General features: G+C 39.8%; 1 protein-coding gene across 1 annotated transcript; it reads right to left on the bottom strand.

The window, feature by feature from the left end:
• Nucleotides 1–115: 115 nt before the first annotated feature.
• LOC110098367 (lanC-like protein GCR2) lies at nucleotides 116–1,365 on the bottom strand (the record flags this gene model as incomplete). Its single annotated transcript, XM_020825189.2, has 3 exons — nucleotides 116–745; nucleotides 810–1,124; nucleotides 1,210–1,365. Coding segments are annotated over 3 exons (810 nt in total), but the record flags the coding sequence as incomplete, so codon positions are not given.
• Nucleotides 1,366–1,494: the final 129 nt, after the last annotated feature.

Below are 1,494 nucleotides of genomic sequence, written 5' to 3'. Positions count from 1 at the left end.
TAATGCGTTTGTGTTATACTCTCATAGTACAAATTAAAGAGCAACGAGGAACAATTGCAGTATAACAATCCAAATAAACCAAGTAAATTAACTAACAGCAAAAAAAAAATTCAGATCATTGCAGAAGATCAAAATAAACTAAGTTCTTAGAAATTTAGCTACCATTGGGTTAGTTTAGTTTTAATTCAGACCATAGCAGAAGCTTACAGGAACGGCAAAGCTAAACCCTAACTGAACAACAGTAAGCCAAACCTTCATGCAGTGTTACATTAAGGCTTCGTTTAGGACAATTTTCTTATTGCTTCTTAAAGTAGCTTTCTAATTAAAATTTTTATACTAAAAAAGTGCTTTAAGAAGCAGTAAGAAACCTGTCCCAAACGAAATCTTATACTTCAATGAGAGAGATTCAAAGCTCATAAGCAGGAAACCTTGACTCAGTGGGGCTGGTCATGTCGAGAAAGAGATAGGCCATGCCACGCTGCCCTTCAAACAATGACAAGGGATTATCACCACCATGCATCTGACCTGTTGAAACCAGCTGGTGAGCTCTGTCAAGAAGGAAGCAAGCAAATGCTTTCGCACGGTACAGGTACTCAGCATTGCCCGTCAACCTAAACAATGACAGAAACACATAAGCATTGCCACTAATTCCATGGCAAATCCCAACTCTCCTCAAGAGACCTCTATTCCACACAACCTCTGCGGCATCCACAGCTGCTTGGAAAAACCTCTCATCACCAAACACCTGCAGCCATTGTTGAACATCACAAAAGATGAAAAAGTATGAAGAATTGTCAGATAGGAATCACCTGAGCAGCTTTTACTAGGGTCAGGGTGATTCCAGGGGCGCCATGACACCAATGAACAAGTCTGTCGGTCTCAGAATTCTCACTGGAGGGGTAGTTGCCACTTGGAAAACGATTCTTGATCATGTAGAGGAGGGTGCCTTTAACATATTCTATCTCTTCGGCTTTCAGTTCCATATCCATCAGAACATGCATGATTCCTGCTAGACCATGAGCTGCTCCCCAGTATTTCTTGCCATGCCATTCGTACATCAGAGGGCAGCTTCCTTTATTAGATAACTTCCTTCCATCTCTAATCACTTCCTTTACTATTGAATCCTAAGTAGTTTACCGCAAAATTCTATTATTACTCAATGTATAAGTAAAGGCAGAAGTAAGAGGATGAGATAAGAGCACAACTCACTGTATAGGTGGAAGGGATTGTCCCCTCTCCAATGTGCTTGTTAAGGAAAGAACAAGCCCACAGGTATCCAGCTCTTCCATACAGAAGCTCATTAAGAACCCCAACGGGTAATGTTATCTGTTTAAAGCAGGAATGCAAAAAGGGGTAATAACAGATTTTTCAAACTTAACGTGAAATTATGAGTAACAATAACGGCTTAGATAAATGGAACCGCAAGGTATTGATTCGATAATATTGGTGTTCAAGTATTTTCTGGATTTCATAATTCAAAGCAGCTGATGTTAA

This window comes from Dendrobium catenatum, unplaced genomic scaffold (genome assembly GCF_001605985.2).
Source record: "Dendrobium catenatum unplaced genomic scaffold, ASM160598v2 original_scaffold_237299, whole genome shotgun sequence".
Lineage (NCBI taxonomy): Eukaryota > Viridiplantae > Streptophyta > Magnoliopsida > Asparagales > Orchidaceae > Dendrobium > Dendrobium catenatum.
Note: the sequence above shows the minus strand (reverse complement) of the source record. Positions and strands in the feature narration are given on the sequence as shown.